Source organism: Haemaphysalis longicornis, unplaced genomic scaffold (genome assembly GCF_048455015.1).
Source record: "Haemaphysalis longicornis isolate Haplotype H1 unplaced genomic scaffold, Haemaphysalis longicornis Haplotype H1 scaffold_20, whole genome shotgun sequence".
In the NCBI taxonomy this organism is placed as follows: Eukaryota; Metazoa; Arthropoda; class Arachnida; order Ixodida; family Ixodidae; genus Haemaphysalis; species Haemaphysalis longicornis.
The window spans coordinates 885,092-902,186 of record NW_027526296.1 but is presented as its reverse complement, the minus strand read 5'-3'; the positions used below and the strand labels follow the sequence as shown (position 1 = coordinate 902,186).

Here is a 17,095-nt window from a genome sequence, read left to right as displayed (position 1 = left end):
TTAAAAGAGGGGAGAGAGACGTGAGAAGGAAAACAAGAGAAAAATAGGAAAGTAGGAAGGCAATTGAGAGAGTGGGGGGGGGGGGGGTGGAAAAAGCACAGATAGTCACGATAGACACGGAGTTTTCGACTACAGGCATATAATGAAGTCCAGTTACTTGAATTAAAGTCCATCAGCGACCTCAAGTGGCTATTTTCCTGCACCCAGCGGTTGGTTGTAGTCGTCTGTGGTTTATCTCACCGGAGACCAACCCCTCTGAGCGCGTTGTCTCGAGCTGCCCTTGTTCCCGCGCACGTCCACAAAAGATGCTCGGCATCAGCTTCAGCCGCCGGAGACGGACACTTGGGGCAAGTTCCTTGGTCTTATTGCGAGTGCCCCCAAGTCCAAGGGACCGAAGGTATGAGGGACACCCCATTCCGAAGCCTCCTGAGAGAAACTTCCTCCACACGGGAAAGATTAGGGGGCAGGGAGCAGACAGACGGGGGAATTAGGGCACGTGCGTCCCTTCTCAGAAGAGATTTCCGGGCTAAAAGACGGAAGCTCCGACCCCAAGGAAGAGGCTGCATGCTCGCTGAGAAGCTTTATTTCTATTTATTTATTTATTTATTTATTTATTTATTTATTTATTTATTTATTTATTTATTTATTTATTTATTTATTTATTTATTTATTTATTTATTTATTTATTCTGGGGTTTAACGCGCCGATATACACAAGCGATGAGGCGCGCCGTAGTGAATGGCTCCGGATTAATTTTGACCACCTGGGGATTCTTAACGTGGGCCGAAATCTCGAACACACGGGCGTTTTTGTTCTTGCCTAGATGTTCTATAGTATTGACGGCAGACGGGAATTTCATATTATTTACAACTTTACTTTGAACTGTGCGTAATCACGGAAAGTAGATTAAACTCGCGCGCGGAGTCGTCTTTGCGGCTAATTGTCATATAATTTGTTTCGGAATAGCTATTGTGAAACAAGTAACAGCCGTTTTCTGTAACAATTTAATCAAAATGGCTCCGAACCGGTTACCGCGTGAACCCTGGCAACGCGTGCACGTACCCCCCCTTACACCCCCCCCCCCCCCCCCCCCCCCCACGTGCACCACGCATGAAGGGGCGACCCCGTGGGGCGACCGGTAATGTGCGCGTGCTTGCACGGGACAGACGCCGGCCAAAACGTCGCTCCGGAAGCACTTCGAGATGCTCGTGTCTCGACGGGAAAAACACGAGCCAAAATGTCACTCCAACAACCCTTCAAGACGGCAACGCAAAACACTAGTTCCGGAGTCGCGAAATTTCCGTTCTAAGTCAAAACTCGATACAACGAATTTCAAGGGACCAATAAAAATAGTCCTTCACACCAACACAAGTAATTTCGTACACTCGGAATTCGTTATTTTGAAGTGTTGTTTTATATGAGGATGATAAAATTCCACACGTTATTCTGAAATAATCTCTGTTCTGAAATTCGTAGTAGTGAAATATTTTTACATAGAAATTAATGGGGAATTCGTAGGGGATTTTCGAAATGTTTGTTAATCTGAAAAAATCGTTTATCTGAGGTTCGCAATAACGGGATTTGACTACGACGATCTGTCCGTACACACAGTATGGGGAACCGAGACATACACAGCTTCGCTGTAAAAGCTACCTAAATAATGTGTCCACAACTTCATTTTCATTTTATTCTCTGTATTTAGTGACTCCAGTGAATGTTTTTTACAACAAATCAACCTAGGCCGCCGTCAGTACCTCCGCGTGTTCCGGCATGGTCTAGGGGAGGAAGAAGAAGACGCCGTTCGGAACGGCTGTGTCTTTTCATGCTCTCAGCTGGAAACAGCGCATCGGTCACTGACCGAGGTACTACTTCGTCTGAAACTAATATGGATAACTACAAGATCATTCTTCCTCGTCTCCCAACCGGTAACGTTGTCTTGAATACCGTTTTCCTGCATGCGGACTTGAAAGGCCGTCCTTACCGGGCTCCTGACTTTAGGGATGCGTTGGCTCGCGTTATCAACCTCCGTGATGTGTTGTGCATCGGACAATATCAAATGAGTCACGTTTGGATGCTTACCTGCGTCTCCAACAGTGTCAAGCAAAAGCTAGTCCAGCTCGAGCACATCACCGTCAAGGGACTAAAGTGTATGGTGTTTGACCCGGAAACGAGAAACATCAAAATGAAGCTACTTTGGGTGCCGCGCCATTTGGACAACCGGAGGATTTCTGAAGCGCTGGAACCATTCGGAACTACCCAGTCTGTTGCTAGAGAGATGTGGAGGTGTCCAGGAATGGACCACATGGAGACCGGAGCTCGGGAGGTGTCCCTCACATTGAAGGATGGCGTCTCGGTCGCTGACATACCGCACATGATGGACATTTATGGGAGCCAGTGCCTTGTACTGGTCCCTGGCAGACCACCTCTTTGTCTGCGTTGCAACAGGATTGGGCACGTACGGCGGCAGTGTCGTACCCCACGGTGCACCGAGTGTCGTCGGTATGGCCACACCGCAGAAAGGTGTGTCATGACATATGCGGACAAGCTCCGACAAGGTCACGAATTACCAACTGATGAAGATGTGTCCGCTCATGTCATGGATGTCACGGAGGTAGTGGACGCATCGGGGGAAGTTAACCAGCCAGTGTTGGCTGGACCTCCCGAGGCTGTGCCAACAAATCCTGCAGCGGGGAAGAGTGAGCAAGTGGAGCCCCATACGGTGCCACCTGGTCAAGTGATAAGTGGATCGGCAAGTGATGAGCAGGGGGAGCCGATTGGCATGGATTCCGCGACTCCCATTGACGCCTTGGAGGAAGACCATGCTTCAGTACCACTGCCTGCCAGCGATGATGAGAGGAGCGACTTGTCTCCCGGTGACGTTGGGGACGATGCTTCCGTTACTTGCCCCATGGAGATTGCTTCATCATCTTGGGCGGATGCTGTGGCTTTGCCTGACGACGTTCCGGGTGGTAGCAGCGGGCCGATGAAAAGGCCTGCTCCTGTGGATGGCGAGAAGGCATCCATCGCGGGCAAAAAGCAGGCGTCCACCGTACTGGACTCCTCCGACGCTGCTGTTCTGGCTAGTGGTCTTGTGCCGCTGGCTGGTTCCAAGAAGCCAGGAAAGGTACTGTCATCCAAGGCCATCCGCAAGGGTGGTTTATCTGGAGGTGACAAGGACACGTGAGATGCTCCCACAGTATGGCAACTGTCACAGCACTGCACGCTGCCACACTTAATGTGAGAGGCTTGAGGAACAGGAGACGACAGTACCAGCTTTTGCGCCTCCTTAAACGGATGGACGTGAGCATTGCGGCCATTCAGGAAACAAAGCTCTGTGGAGATGAGGACATATCGGCAGCATTAGAGCCCTTCTTAGAGCAGTACAGTGTTTGTGTTAGCCACTCCGCAGGCTTGTCTGGGGGATGCTTTGTCTTCATCAGCAAGGGCATAGGGTTTTCTTGTCTCTCGTGTAGCACCGATACTTCGGGGCGGTTTATTTGCTGTGACCTTGTCATTGCAGGTGTTGAGTGGCGTGTCATTTGCCTCTACGCCCCCGTGAACTGTCGTGAGCGTACGTCGTTTTTTCTGTCGGTTCGGGATTTTCTACGTACGCAAAGAAAAGTCCTCCTCATGGGGGACTTCAATTGTGTATGTAATGTGCAGGATCGTTCTAGGCTTAGCGTGCAATATGACCGCAGCGCAGCCATCCTGGCTGATCTAGTGCACGAGCATGGTCTTGTTGATGTTGGAGAGAGGAAAGGGAGTTCCGTGCACTTCACTCACTTTCAGTGTACCTCGAATGCACGCCTGGATCGAATTTACATTTCTGCAGAAGAAGTTTCTGGGATTTCCGACTATACTGTGCGCCCTATTTTTTTCACCGATCACTGTATGGTATCTGTTTACTTCGGTAGCTCAAAGCCGCGTGGTGTGCTGCCTCAGTGGGATCTATGGAAGCTCAACGTCTCCTTATGGGCCGATGAAATCTTTTGCAGAAGTATTTCGGAGTGTTTACACAACACTTTTGCAATAGCTGAGCTTTCATTATATCAACATTGGGATCTTTTTAAGCAAGAGGTGCGAAACTTGGCTATAGAAGAGTCAGCTCGTCTTGCGTTTCTAAAACGCTTTCATGTTCGTGAACTTTCCCGTACACTGGTGGACCTTCACGAACTGGAGGCAGCAATGCCTGGATCAAGTATAGATGAAATTGGCGTAACTAAAGGACAATTGCAGCAATATGTTACTGAAAAATACCACGGTGCATTAATTCGGTCCAGAACACGAAGGTTTTATGACAGTTATCCCACTCGCCGTTCGCTGTGTGATGAGCGCCAATCGGCTCTTGCAAAGGAGATAATTGAGATTAATTATAATGGTACTAGGTATACTGACTCAGCTGATATTGCCGGTGCATTCCATGCTCATTACAGCAGGTTATTTGGTGGGTCCAATGTCGTGCGTCAAGAGCGTGGCTTTCATTCTCTCATTGGGGCACTTCCAAGGCTTGCGGATGATGAGTGTGCCGGGGTTTCCGGCCCTATTACACTGGAAGAGGTTAAGATTGCCATCTCTTCGCTTAAGACAAACAAGACCCCTGGACCGGATGGACTGAGCGGGGAATTTTATCAGAAGTTTTCTGATATCCTCGCTCCAGTCCTCTTGGACATATTCATAGCCGCATACGATCACGGTGTTTTGCCCCCTACCTTTTACTTAGGGCACACAGTGTTAATACCAAAAACTGCGGATGAACACAAGCTGAGATCTGTAGAGGGCTATCGGCCAATCTCTCTCTGCAATGTTGACTATAAAATATTCGCCAAAGTTTTATCTAACCGTCTTCAACACGTAATTTCTAGTTTAGTTGGTTCTCACCAAACGTGCGGTATTCGGAACAGAAGTATTCAAACGAATATACATATTGCTCGTTCTATATTGGAATGCGTGTCTGATTCGGTTGAACAGGTGGCCCTTATCCAAATTGACCTTGCGAAAGCATTTGATCGGGTGTCTCACGACTTTTTATTTGCACTTTTGGAAGCGGCTAATGTAGGTGATGTGCTATATAGAGGCATTCAGCTTTGCTACAAGAATTGCACTACACAACTTGTCGTCAATCGCATCCTCTCGAAGCCAGTTCAGATCAGATCGTCTGTTAGACAGGGCTGTCCTCTATCGCCGCTACTGTTTTCACTGTACATAGAGCCTCTTTGTGTTAGCATACAAAAGAGTCAAAGAGTACGTGGTTTTTCGTTAGCGTCATGTGAAGTTAAAGTTCTTGCGTATGCTGATGACATTGCCTATTTTTGTGTTGACAAGCGTAGTGTTCACGAAGCCCTTGCATTGACTAAGGAGTTTTGTGACGTGTCTGGAGCGGTCATGAATATGGAGAAAACTAAGGGGTTTTGGCTTGGCCTGTGGGGAACCAAACCTTCCAAATTTGCAGGTATTAATTGGGACAGCACACCGCTTGAGTACCTTGGCGTGCCTTTGCACCAAATAAGGAACTCAGGACCACACTGGTCTTCAGCACTCACGCATGTCAAGCGTGCCTCGCAGGCATGGATGGGGCGAGAACTTTCTGTATTTGCCCGTGCGCAAGTCTGCAATGTCTTCTTGGTAGCAAAGCTTGTTTATGTGCTTCAGGTACTGCACTGTGCGCGGGCGAAAGTCCAGGCTCTACACAGAGTGTTTGCTACGTTCGTGTGGGGATCTGAATGGGAGCCAATGCGCAGAGATAATTTGTTTCTTCCTTTACGGTCTGGTGGTGTTGGGTTAATGCATTTGTTTGTGCACCAACTTGTGTCTCGGTTTTTCTTCTACAAGTCGGCGGAGCATCCATTTTTACGTACTGTAATTCAAGAGCGCATAAGTTACCATTTGCCGTTTCTCCTTGTTTCTACGGGTGAGGTCAACCAAAAGCCGCCATGGGGTTTTCTAAAAGAAGTTGTAGATACTTTTCATTTCCTTACTGCGCGGTTTTCTCTGGAGTACCTGTTTAGTCTTTCAAGGACAGCTATGACGAACACTTTAATTCATAATCTATTCCCCGTGCCTCTTTATCGCCAGCCATACTTATGGGACCATACGAATAATGTTTTAGACCGTGTCAAGCGTATGTGCGTGCCGCCAAATGCTAAAACGTTTTTCTTTAAGCTTCATTCGCAAACGCTTCCAGTTAAAACATGGCTGCGAGACAAAGGAATGTCGATCCCTTGGTCAGACAATTGCCGCTTGTGCAACCAACCAGAAACTATTGACCACTGTTTTGTGCTGTGCCGTGACGCGGTGTTTTTTCTGGGACGTTTTGCAACGGACACTAAAAAAGGACATTGACATCACCCCATACACCATTCGCTTCTTGCCATTTGAGGACGTTAATCGGGTGCCGTATGACGTTTTTGTGCTCCTAGGTTTGTTTAGCTTGTGGAAGTGCCGCATGACTGATCGGCATGCTGAACCCCCTAGGCCGACCAAGGTCATTTTTCGGGAACAGGCGGCGTTGGTACGGAGCGTTTACGTCGCGCAGAGTGATCCACCAGAGTGGCTGCATCTTTTGGATGCGTGCGTTTGCTCTCCTGAGTTTTGAATTGGTGCCGACCTTTGTTAGACTGACGGGCTTACCCTTTTCTGTCTGTTAGTGTTTATATTGTGTGTCAATTGTCTTGGCTGACTTCTCTCTAAAATTTCCATGTATTAAAGAAAAAAAAAAAAAAGTTCCGGCATGGTCTAGTGGTTAGGATACCTGGCTCTCACCCAGGAGGCCCGGGTTCGATTCCCGGTGTCGGAAGCAGTGTTTTTTTTTTTTTTGCGAAATTACTTCTTATCTACCTCCGAATTTTATTTTTTCTTAACCTCATCCGCTTGGAGCAAGCATCCACCTCTTGATATTTGTAGTCATTCTCCTGTTTCCACAGTGAGCGCACCTGCTCCTGCACTGTTCGATGTCCTGTTTGCGCTGTTTCAAGATATTAAAAACCACTACCAACTAGCTCAATTGTCGATCCTATACTCCTGATCAGTGGGTTACGGATTAAGTTGAGAGCACCCAAATTAAGTAAGGGCTTTTCGCGTCCAAAACTGGATCATCACTCTTAGCTTGTTCGCAATATTGATCTTTAATTTCCTCACATAGTACCCCAAGGGAAGCCTTAAGACCTACTTTTGGCCTAATGTTAAGACCCACTGTTGAGACCTGATGCTTTGACTACCCTTATATTAAAGTGCGCCATTAAAGAATAAGTAACGCGAATGTAGTACCTTACGTTCAAGCTCGAGGTGGTTCTTGGAGCAGGGAATATAAAAGTAGCGCAGATTTCTGGGGTTGTTGAAGATGCATTTTTCGGAGGAAACTTTAATCCAGGAGGCATTCAGGGCTCTTCACCGATCAGTTGACACTTCGAGAACGTGAATGGGAACTTGCGAAACGCATTTTTAACTACTGTGGGAAGTTTAATGAAGCGAAGTGGGTCATCTGAAACGTGGGAGTGCCTATAAAGCAATCAGCGCTAGAACATTCAAAACACACCTAACTGATCGGTTTACCTGACCGGTAAACCGGTCAGGTAAACCGGTGAGAAAACGGCACTGGCGATTACAATACTCCTAAACGCAAAATTTGTGCGTTTAGGAGTATTGTGCGTTTAGGAGGAGCGAACTGACTAATTACGACGGTAAATGAAACTCGATCTAGTGATAGAGTCGTCTTAGCGGCTAATCGCCATATAATTTGTTTCGGGATGCTGTCGACAACAAAAGGGTAAGAGCTGTTTTCTGTAATCGTAGTCCCTGCGTAGATGGCCATGCTTCACTGTGCAACACACATTGAGGAAAAGCCAGCTTTCAAAGACGAAGCGTACGCCGATACCTGTAAAGTCGGCTTTATCTCTAAACACAAGTGCATTGCTGGGAAGTCTATTGTTAGCGGCAATATAAACCGTCATATCAAAATATGAAAGTCCTACGACATGTTTTATTTTTTACGATTTTTTTTTTTTGCTGTACTGGATTCGACCCCACAACAGCAAGACGAGAAGACACGCATTCCCGGACCAATTCGACAACACATCAGAGTGGCTCCCATCCCACGTAACATGCATCCGACCTATAACAAGGCACGACGAGCAGCAAGGGCACGAGCACTCCACGTGCAGTACGACCACCTCCCCTTCACTCGATATGCAGACGCCTCTCCATACCCCCACAAATCTGCCCACGCTGCCAGTGTGACCGACGCCAACGGAAAAGAGTTAACCGCAGTCACGACCATTACAAAATCTACAGAAACAGCCGAAGAAGTTGCTATCGCCCTAGCCGCTACTACTTGCGAAGACTACAGAGTTATACTGACAGACTCCCAAGCTGCATGCCGCAATTTCTTGATCGGACGAACATCCCCACCAGCATTGGCTATACTAAAACAAATTCAGTGACTTCCTGAACTACAGATTGTCTGGTCACCTGGCCACCAAACCCTCAAAAGAAATGAGTCGGCATACGCCGCCGCCCGCACGCATACACACCGGGCCGTTTCCCAAGAGGGTGACAAACTTCAAGATGGCGACATCCTCAAGCCCACGCCCCTGAGAAAATACGCCGATATACTCGCCCACTGCCGGCGCGGGCGCCAACAATACCCAGCACCCCACCCACACCTATCCAGAACCGAAGCTACAATACTCCGGCAACTAAAAACTCTTACCCCCACAATACCCTACTCCATGCAATGCACGCCACCCTCCACCCCGCATCTTGCAAATACTGCCCCCATCCTGGCATCCTATACCATCTGGTATGGGGGTGTCAACAAACCCCGTCCCATACTTACGAGCAGTGGGTGGCACAGCTGACCAGCTCCGACCTCTCCTCCCAGCGTAGCCTGGTAGAGAGGGCCCGGGTGGCCAGCGCAGCTCAGGGTATCCCGGACTAGAGGAAACCCCCCACCCAGGCGGGTGCCCCGACAGCAGCACCTAAGGCTCGCAAAAATAAAGTTTACTCCTCCTCCTCCTGGCAACTGGTTTGCGCGGCAGAGAGCGTGACACAATACCAACAGAGACTGTCGTCATAAGCAGTCCTAGAACAGCTCGGCTGTTAGAAATTATTGTAATAATTGCTATGCGCCCCGAAAAGATGATTTCGAGAATACAAATACATTGGCCAATTACACTAGAATTCAATAAAAAAATCCCGGGCTATCTCCACTAACGTCAAACACCAGGAGGAGCGAAGCATGCAGTGTATAAGTGTATTCTTGGCGCCTTGGCGTTTTTGTCCACGGAGAAGAAACCGCTGGGCGGGGGGGGGGGGCGGAAGAGGTATACAGCTTGGCTGTAACTCTCGTTTTTTTGAAGCCCGAAGCGTTCTAGCGCGAGGCGTTGGAAAACGAGTGTCCCTGTATGCAGTGTTGTACGGCACGGCGTTACAAGGAACGGCGTTCCTGGAGCTAGTTCCTTTTAGGAAAAACGGGGGAACGCCACCGTTTCATTGAGGGTCGGTGGAACTGTAACGGTAACTCGTTAGGTTTTTGAAGGAACGGCAGGAACGTTACATCGCTAAGATTTGGCTGTTTTTGATGCCAGGGCTCGAGTACAAAAATCCACAAAGCGCTACTGCGTTTCTCTTCCTATAAGATGGTCAGTTTGCCCGCCCTTCAGCCGTAAGTGCTTCCTCAAAGGTCAAAGGCAGAAGAATAACCACGCAGCAGGCCGCAACTTGTGCTTGCTTTCATGCTGGTTGAACTTACGCGGCCTTCCACGGGTGAATAGCGTATCCGCGAGAATGCTTTTCACCTTTCATCGTTTGCACGGGGAGGCCAGGACGCGCGTCTGGCCGATAGAATTGGTCTCTGGCGGGGAAAGATTGTCTAATTGGGGATCCGGAGATTGCGGTGTCGGAAATTTAAGTGCAGTGCGTTTCGGTGCGCACATTTCTGTGCACGGACATTTTGGTGCACGACGTCTTGGCCCGGACATTTTGAGTCACGGGATGTCCCAGGCATTCTTTGAACATTTTAGCTTTAATATTGTAATTTCGTGACTTGATATGATTTTACGTTCGAGACTTGTGCTTGCGCCGCCGTGCGTGGAAACGAACGCTAAACCCTGGCGGAGCATTGTCACGTAAAACCCAATTTGTGTACTAGAGTGTAAAAATAACGTTGCTAATTTGCATCCGTTCAACCTTTTTTTTTTAACATTCATGTGAACAACCCTACTACTTTTAGTGTTACCGAAGCACTTTGATTGCTTTAACTTCACCCAACGGTGCAAGACGCCGCTGCTTTTAGTCCATCCTCCCCCTCTCACCCCCCCCCCCCCCCCCCGCAAAACATCCGCGAAAAAAAATAACACAAAAACGAGGTAGATTAAGCTTGTGTGCATCCCGTTTTACTATTTTCTCAATCAATCTCGTATTCGTTACATTCGGTGCCGGTTCTACTTAAAACTAACCAACCAATGATAGCACTTACGGTGGCGTTACTCAGCGGAGGGGAAGGCTGAGCCCCGCCGCCTACCAGCCCCCTTGGTAGAGAGAGAGGGTTGTCACTTGTGGTTCACCATTGCGTCAACTGGACTTCGAAAACTTAAAGACGACTGTTGCCGCTCTCATCACACTAGCTTATTCATTTTTTGCTCCTTATAATGGGATAAAGCAATGCATGCCTGCGGTGTCCATGATATGCGCGACTTGAAGAGTTAATTCTCAATGGGGAGACTGAAGGCGAAGAAAGAGCGATTCCTGGATTTGGGGCGCCATCGGTATGACCGCAACGCGCGGATGGGCGTAGCCAGCAAACGATAGTGGCCATTGTGTTCTCAGCGGCTTTTTGGGTGGCTTTTTGTTTCACATTATAGAGGTTTCGTGAGCTCCCTTGGTTTTTGTAAACCTAAAACGAAGGTTGGTTTTCCCGAACAGGATGGGTGCAATTTGTGTGCACAACCCGTATGCGCTAATCAACATTTAGGGCATACGAAGCTGCGACTGTTTTCAAAAAGGCCCGTTCTTCCTCCACGACAATATCCTAGACCAGTGTTCGCAAATTCATTTTAGCAAGGCAGCCCAGCCTACATATTACCCTTCATGCGGTTTTCTGCATTCTGGGGGGCTAGCTAATGCTTGTTACGTTTTGGATATTGAGAGTGTACGTGTAATTTATGTAATTTGTGGGTGTGTAATTTAAATAAAAATACAAAGAAGGCGTTGAACCGTCGTAAACACCGGTTAATTGTCTTAGCTAAAAAATAGCGAATATAAATTAACACCCTGTCGTGAATAAAAAAACGTGTACTAAAGAATTCAATCGGCTGCATAACAGGTGTCCCCAGGAATAGGTACTAAACAAAAATATAAAAATGTAGAATTTATGAAAATACCTGGCAAAGATCAAACATGGCATCAATCAAAAAATAAATTCACTGTACCAGATTTTTGTCCATAACCAACGTTATTCGGAAATAAAAATATAACGGCTGTCGCAAACAGGCAAGCACCGGATAATTTGGTCGCCGAAAAGTTTGCGCACCGAAATGTCCGTACACTGAAATGTCCGTGCACCGAAACGCCCGTACACCGATATGTCCGTACACCGAAATTTTCGCACTGAAACATCCTGCACCGAAATGTCCTAGAGCCGCCTGGAGTTTGTCCGGTGCTCCCTGAAAAAATTCGCCTAGGAGATTTTCTCTTCATTATTTTTATCTCCAGATAGTCTGCTGCCGGCGGTGTTAATAGTCGTATAATATACGTAGTTCGATTTGAGTTTTAAATTTCTCCCTTATTTTCACCCCAGGATTATCCGGCACTATATTTTAATTTAAAAACCTAATTGTACCGTTAATGTAACGACACGTTGCAATTTTCGAAGTGGAACTGGAACGCGTTCCTTTCGCAATAAAGGAACTTGTAACGGGAACTCGTTTCAAAATTAGGAAGGAACGAGGAACGAGCTTTCGTTCCTATTTTAGAGGGACGTGTACAACACTGCCTGTATGTTCTTTTAGTTCGCGTCACGTCCTTGCGCGAGGCGTTGGAAAACGAGCGCCCCGGTGTTTAAGTACCGTGACTACATGATACGACGACGACAGGAGACTCCGACACCCGGAACCGCTAAAGGGCTGCGCTCCTAAAACAGCTACCCTATGTTAACCTTACAATACCTTAGAATATCGGATGACAACCAGAAAAAGTAGAAGTCACACATAACGAAACAAAGAAGACTTCCAAATTCCAGCGAATTTGGAATTATGGGAGATTCCAATTTTCCATAACTACTATAACTCGCAAGGCATTACTAAACATGGTCAAATGCCTTCCTATTTTCAAAGGTTTGCCATTACGGATAAGAGGAAATATAAATGTAACCGGACACCATAGTACTTCGACCACAATTTATGGGAATGTTCCTTAACAATAAAAAATACAGAAAAATTGTCAATGTATAGGGAATTAAAATAGCAGTGGACAATATTTCACGATATTCACCCCCTGAGTTATTTTAACTACAAATCACACAAACACACTATTACAAGCATTTCAAATCAAAGCGACAGGAATGTTAAAACAACGGAAGATGACATCTTTTGTGATAATTATTTTGTGTAATCTTTTTCTTTTACAAAGCATGAAAATCGGAATTTTAAAGAAACAATTTTTACATCCCGTTACACCTTAGTGCACCCGGAGGTTTTTTTTTTTTTTTTTTTTCATCAGCCCGTTTAATATGAGGGCGTTCATTTATGGCAGAAATGTTTGCTTATACACCTACATTTCGTTATACAAGTACGTTATAACGTTTTGTTATAGACGCGTGCCCGTTGTGTCCGGAATCGTTATAAACATGCAGACTTGTAGCTTTCGCAAGCACAACCCTTGTACCGGACAACGGAGCCACAAATTGTCATGTTGCCAAGCATACAAAGGGTGTGACACACATAGAAAAGTGCGTACACAACAGTTGCTAGCCCTGTAGGCTGATTCATCAAGGCGTCTTCAAGACTGTCCTTGAACTTGGATTGTCGTCCCTCCAAGGCCGTACTTGGAGAGGCCCTTGTGGCCACGGCGGCAGCGCTGTATACGGAACAAGCGCTCAAAGTGCCGTTCACAGTTTGCCCAAAAGATTCTTTGTGCAGGTAATCTCTGTGGAACCTAGTAGTGTATTAATCAGCTGAATTTACCATTGAATTCGACTGCAATCCAAAACGCGCTTTCTTTTGCTTTTAAGTGCAGAGCACTTTAGGGGCTCACCTTGTCGTCGTAGCTCGCTCGCTGGACCCAAGTAGAGCCACACGGCGTTCCGCCGTAGCGGCTGTCGTCGTGGCGTAACCCAGGGGCTTCGAAAGCCAAGCGGTTTAAATTGCCGCGAACCATGTATGGGTTTGTTTATTTATTGTTTGTTTTTACTGCGCGGCCACGCCCCTGTCTGTTATCTGTGTCCCAAGCGAAGCGCGTCTTCCATTCTTTATTTTTTATGCCGCACGGGCTATCTCATTCAGATAAGCAGACTGCTTCGCCCCACCGTCACTAGCCCAGAATAATCTTCTTTGATCTATAATGTTCTGGATGTAAATCGACGGTTCCAGAAACACTCGCGCCGAAAGATAAAAGCCTGCAGACCAGATGCCGCAGCATTCGAATATCCCACGCTCGCTTGCGCACGTCACTTTTTTGACTACTGCTTTGCCGGATGTGTATTTTTTGAGTTGTTAGGGGAGCACAAGTTCGCTCCAATAAACTTGTTTTCCTTGAAGACAACTGCGTCGTTTTTGGCTTCGTGACAATATAGTCATAAACGTTAGGAACTCGTGAACCGCTGGCGGTCGTCGTACATCTCTCCGTTGTTTAGGGAAAAAAACCGTAGGTACATTTCAAGCAAAATATTCGCAATTAACCGGCACCGCCCACGTTCATTTAGTTCTGAACGTTGGGTTGGTTTTTACGATAGTAAGCGAAAAAAAGTGGCAGTGCAACTCCGGCATGTGCGGGAGGAAAAGCAAGCACTCCCGTTAGCGCAGTTTCAGGCAGGGGGCGCGCGAGCACTGCGAAGGCGGGAAATTTGAATTGTATTGTGTGGTAGCAGTGAGCAGATAACGGCGCGACAGTCAGTTATGGCGAATCACTGCTCTGCATTTCCGACTGCTTTCACGTTGAGTGGAACGTTTTCAACAATTTTTTTTTCTCCCCCCTCATGGACATGGCGGATGTTGCTGACACCCGAACTCCACCTTATTAGTAATGAACGTGGGGTTCCACCTTGTACCGGACAATCTGTCCAACAAGCAATTACGCATTCGACTTGCTCGCGCATTACGCAACACAGCGCGTGCTTATTGCTCACGCAAACAGCCAAGTGATATCACAAGTACGTTATGCGCTTATCAGGCTGCATTATACATACCAGCCGCATAGTATGAATGAATTTGTTTAAAGGAACTGTGAAAGCAAAGTGCAACCTGTTCTGGAAATACAACACGGTGTTATTTCAGAAAACCCCTTTCTTATGTTGTTCAACCCCACTCTGCCCGCGAATAACGTTTTCGCCAAAACAGGACTACTGATATTGTCAAACTTTCAAATTTTTCCCTACAGAGCGTCAGCAATGACGTATTAGGGAAAAGAATTGGCCGCGTATATGCTCACTTCGCTTTAAATGGTGCCGAAAGACGATGGCCTACTGCGGCTCCTGCCACGTAGATGCCTCTCTTCTCTTTCCCGCCCACCTCTCATGGAAGTCCCCTCCCGCTTCGCTTCTCCCATGATAAGCACAGCAGAGGTTTGCTAGTTCCAAGTTAACTGTACCCAGTTCCACTGCTCGCGTCATCTACTGGAACCTTTTGTTACTGTTGTAATTGGAACACTGCCACAAGAGGGCGCCGCGAGCGCTTTTTGTAATTTGAGGTCGAAACGTCTTTTTTTCAAGCGCATTTTTTTTATTTAAGGTAAAAAGCCCAAAAGCTACCCGGGAAGGAAGCAAGAATGGAGGAGACGTTAAACCATGACGACGTATAGCCCCTCTCAAAACTTTGACGACAAGAGCGTGGATCGATGACTCAAAATTTGGCAATGGAACTGTAGAACAGTTAGGCTAAAGAGACGTAATCTCTCACAACTAACTGAAAAGGAAAAACTGGACATCCTGGCCCTTCAAGAGACAGGGACAGATTCATTAACATGGCGGGGATATGAAACACACATAGCAGAAGGCAGGACCTGCACAGCCATCCTAACTTCGAAATATCTAACGACGCACAAGTATTTCGTTCAACATAGGATTGAAAACAAAGTTGTTTAAATTTTGCCTCCAAAGAAAGACCAGAAGAGCCTGTTTATATTGAATATCTACGTCCCGCCCTCGAACAAACTAGGGGACCTTGACAACCTAATTCGCTCCGTCTTGAAAGTGACAAAATGCCATAAACTTATAATGGTTGGGGACTTCAATGCAGCCCGCGTGTCATGGGGATATACCCGAGCTCTAAAGTAAGGAGCTTAAGTCCACAATGTGGCCCAACAATACCGCCTCACCCTGTGGAACGACACGCAACACCCCACCAGGATCTCAATAGCGTTTTGAAAAACACCAGCCCTGATCTCGCCTTCTCCAGGAGAATACCACATGTAGAATTGGAGAGGCTAGAGGAAACATTGGGCAGTGACCACCACATAGTCCAACTGAGGCTCAACCACCACCACAACCGAACGCCCACCAGAGTGGGAAAAGCAAGGATCACGGATTGGAAGGCCTTCAGATAGGAAGAAGAAGATGATAAGGGAAATTCTTTGGATAACCTAGAAAAGTGGACAAAAGCCTGGTGGAAAGGGCCAACAAATACACAAAAGAAATTCAACTGACAATAGATAATCCGGCAGTGGACCCTCACCTTCTGCACATCTGGCAGGCCCCCCGCAGCCTCAGCCGGAGGTGGAAGAAACAAAAGTGCAATAGAAAGCTAAAACTTCGTATTGCGAATCTAACAAAGCAAGCGGAAGAATACGCAAATCAACTGGCTCGACAGAACTGGAATCAACTATGTGACAGGCTACAAGGGACTCTTAGTACAAGGGGCACTTGGAATATCCTGAGATCCCCCATGACTCAAAATAGGGAATCCAAATCATCTACCAGAAAACACGCCGCCCATCTTATTCACAATTTCCCAGGGACAGAAAAGGACGTCCTCCAAGCGATGAAAGAAAAGTTCGTTGGAAATAATGGCACCACGTCCGCGCCACCTGCCGTTACCTATCTGGACTGCAGAGGGACCCCCAACCCGGAGCTAGACATACCATTCTCCAGGTGTGAGCTGGACGCCGCTCCGGCCAAACTCACAAGAAACACCACGCCGGGAAGTGATAAAGTGAAGAACAAATTACTGCGTAATACAAACTAAAATAGGCAGAACCAAATACTAAAAAATCAACGATGTATGGGAGCACGGCAGGCTGCCGGCCACTTGGAAACATGCCGACGTCACAATGATTCCGAAACCAAACAAACCCGTCGAAATATCTAACCTCGGACCCATATTACTGACGTCGTTCTTGGGTAAACTAATCGAGCACATGGTTCTCATTAGACTCACCTGTCATATCGAAGAACTTTTAGAAGACAGAGGGGGATTTCCGGACACCATGTATGGCTTTCGCCCCGACTTGTCAACCCAGGATATCCTTTTACAAATTAAAGAAGTGATTGACAACCTGAGTACAACGCAAAAGAGCGCCATTCTTACCCTAGACGTCAAGGGAGCGTTTGACAATGTGTCGCATGCAACCATACTCGAAAATCTCCAGGACACGCGAGGTGGAGAGAACGTTTATAACTATGTAATGGTCTTTCTATCCTCACAAACGGCAACTGTAAGCCTAGGAACCCTACAAGGCGAAAAATTCGACGTACCAGCAAAAGGAACACCCCAAGGCTCAGTGATCGCGCAGTAGACAGACACGTCATGAATAGCAATGTACTGAAAGAAACGAACTTGGACGAACAGGGCGTAATACACGAAAGCTATGCGATACGCTAGGAACCCTCGGCCGACGCTGATGCCACAGCGAGCGAATCCGCCTCCCCGCCGCTCGAGGCACCGGAGGAGCC

The 17,095-nt window shown here is 47.1% G+C and overlaps 2 protein-coding genes and 1 non-coding gene across 4 annotated transcripts in view; all 3 read left to right on the top strand.

The window, feature by feature from the left end:
• The window catches only part of LOC144172285 (uncharacterized), a 75,696-nt gene that overhangs the window by 8,837 nt on the left and 49,764 nt on the right, over positions 1 to 17,095 (top strand). The gene's annotated exons all lie outside the window — the stretch shown is intronic.
• On the top strand, positions 1,809 to 3,184 carry LOC144172279 (uncharacterized). The gene has a single exon (XM_077701027.1). It carries the CDS (start codon positions 1,823 to 1,825, stop codon positions 3,182 to 3,184), a length of 1,362 nt encoding a protein of 453 aa, XP_077557153.1. The 5' UTR covers positions 1,809 to 1,822.
• Trnae-cuc (transfer RNA glutamic acid (anticodon CUC)) lies at positions 6,722 to 6,793 on the top strand. The gene has a single exon. It is a non-coding gene; the product is annotated as a tRNA-Glu (tRNA).